Genomic DNA, 1,092 nt, shown 5'->3' on the forward strand with positions numbered 1-1,092 from the left:
GCGTGGGCTCCATCCTGCAGCGGATCGCCTCCTTCTCCCGGCCCGTCGCCCCCGACAACCTCGCCTCCTTCTCCTCCTCCAGGCCCGTCGCCCCCGACAACCTCGCCTCCTTCTCCTCCCCCCGGCCCGTCGCCCCCGACAACCTCGCCTCCTTCTCCTCCCCCCGGCCCGTCGCCCCCGACAACCTCGCCTCCTTCTCCTCCCCCCGGCCCGTCGCCCCCGACAACCTCGCCTCCTTCTCCTCCCCCCGGCCCGTCGCCCCCGACAACCTCGCCTCCTTCTCCTCCCCCCCGGCCCGTCGCCCCCGACAACCTCGCCTCCTTCTCCCCCCGGCCCGTCGCCCCCGACAACCTCGCCTCCTTCTCCTCCCCCGGCCCGTCGCCCCCGACAACCTCGCCTCCTTCTCCTCCCCCCGGCCCGTCGCCCCCGACAACACAGCACCGGCGACCGCGCCTCCGCCCCTCAGGGCCCTTAGCAACGGCGTGAAGAGAGAGGGCGGGGCGTCACCCATGATGCTGGCGCGCCAAGAGTGTCTGACGCTCGCGGCAAGCGTGGGTGTCCCTGTGGCGAGGACGAGGACAGAAGAAGGTAGGACACTGTCTGTGTGTGTGTGTGTGTGTGTGTGTGTGTGTGTGTGTGTGTTTTACAACTGTGAATGTACACGTTGTCTTACCTCTGTGTGTTCATAAATGTGTGCACCAATACCTCCATACCCTCCACTCCCTGCGCCGTGTCCAGGGAGGCGATGCTCAACTTCTACAGAGCTACTGTGGAGAGCGTCCTCACCTCCTCAGCAGTGGCGTCGCGTGGGTAAAATAACAGAGGATGCCAATTTTATTTATTTATTTATTTATTTATTTTTTAAATTTCTTTATTGCAGGAAAAGTAGTACATACATTTACAATCGTCAATATTATACATTCTCCATCTTTTCTTCTTTTCTTCCCCTTTCATTTCCCCTTCCCCTCCCTCATACCCACCCCATCCCCCCCCCCACGAGGTTTTTGAAGACACATCTGCAAAACATCCAAACATACAGCATAGATGCTACTGGAAAAAAAATTAAAAATAAAATAATAATAATAATAATAA

The 1,092-nt window shown here is 58.2% G+C and overlaps 1 protein-coding gene across 1 annotated transcript in view; it reads left to right on the forward strand.

Moving 5' to 3' along the window:
• The first annotated feature begins 389 nt into the window (after positions 1-389).
• The window catches only part of septin12 (septin 12), a 156,915-nt gene continuing 156,212 nt past the window's right edge, over positions 390-1,092 (forward strand). Inside the window, exon 1 of the mRNA XM_084331151.1 lies at positions 390-588. Within this exon, the coding sequence (XP_084187277.1) occupies positions 510-588 (79 nt within the window). The 5' untranslated portion in view covers positions 390-509. The remainder of the gene's footprint in view (positions 589-1,092) is intronic.

Source organism: Notolepis coatsorum (assembly GCF_963971535.1).
Source record: "Notolepis coatsorum genome assembly, chromosome: 15".
Lineage (NCBI taxonomy): Eukaryota > Metazoa > Chordata > Actinopteri > Aulopiformes > Paralepididae > Notolepis > Notolepis coatsorum.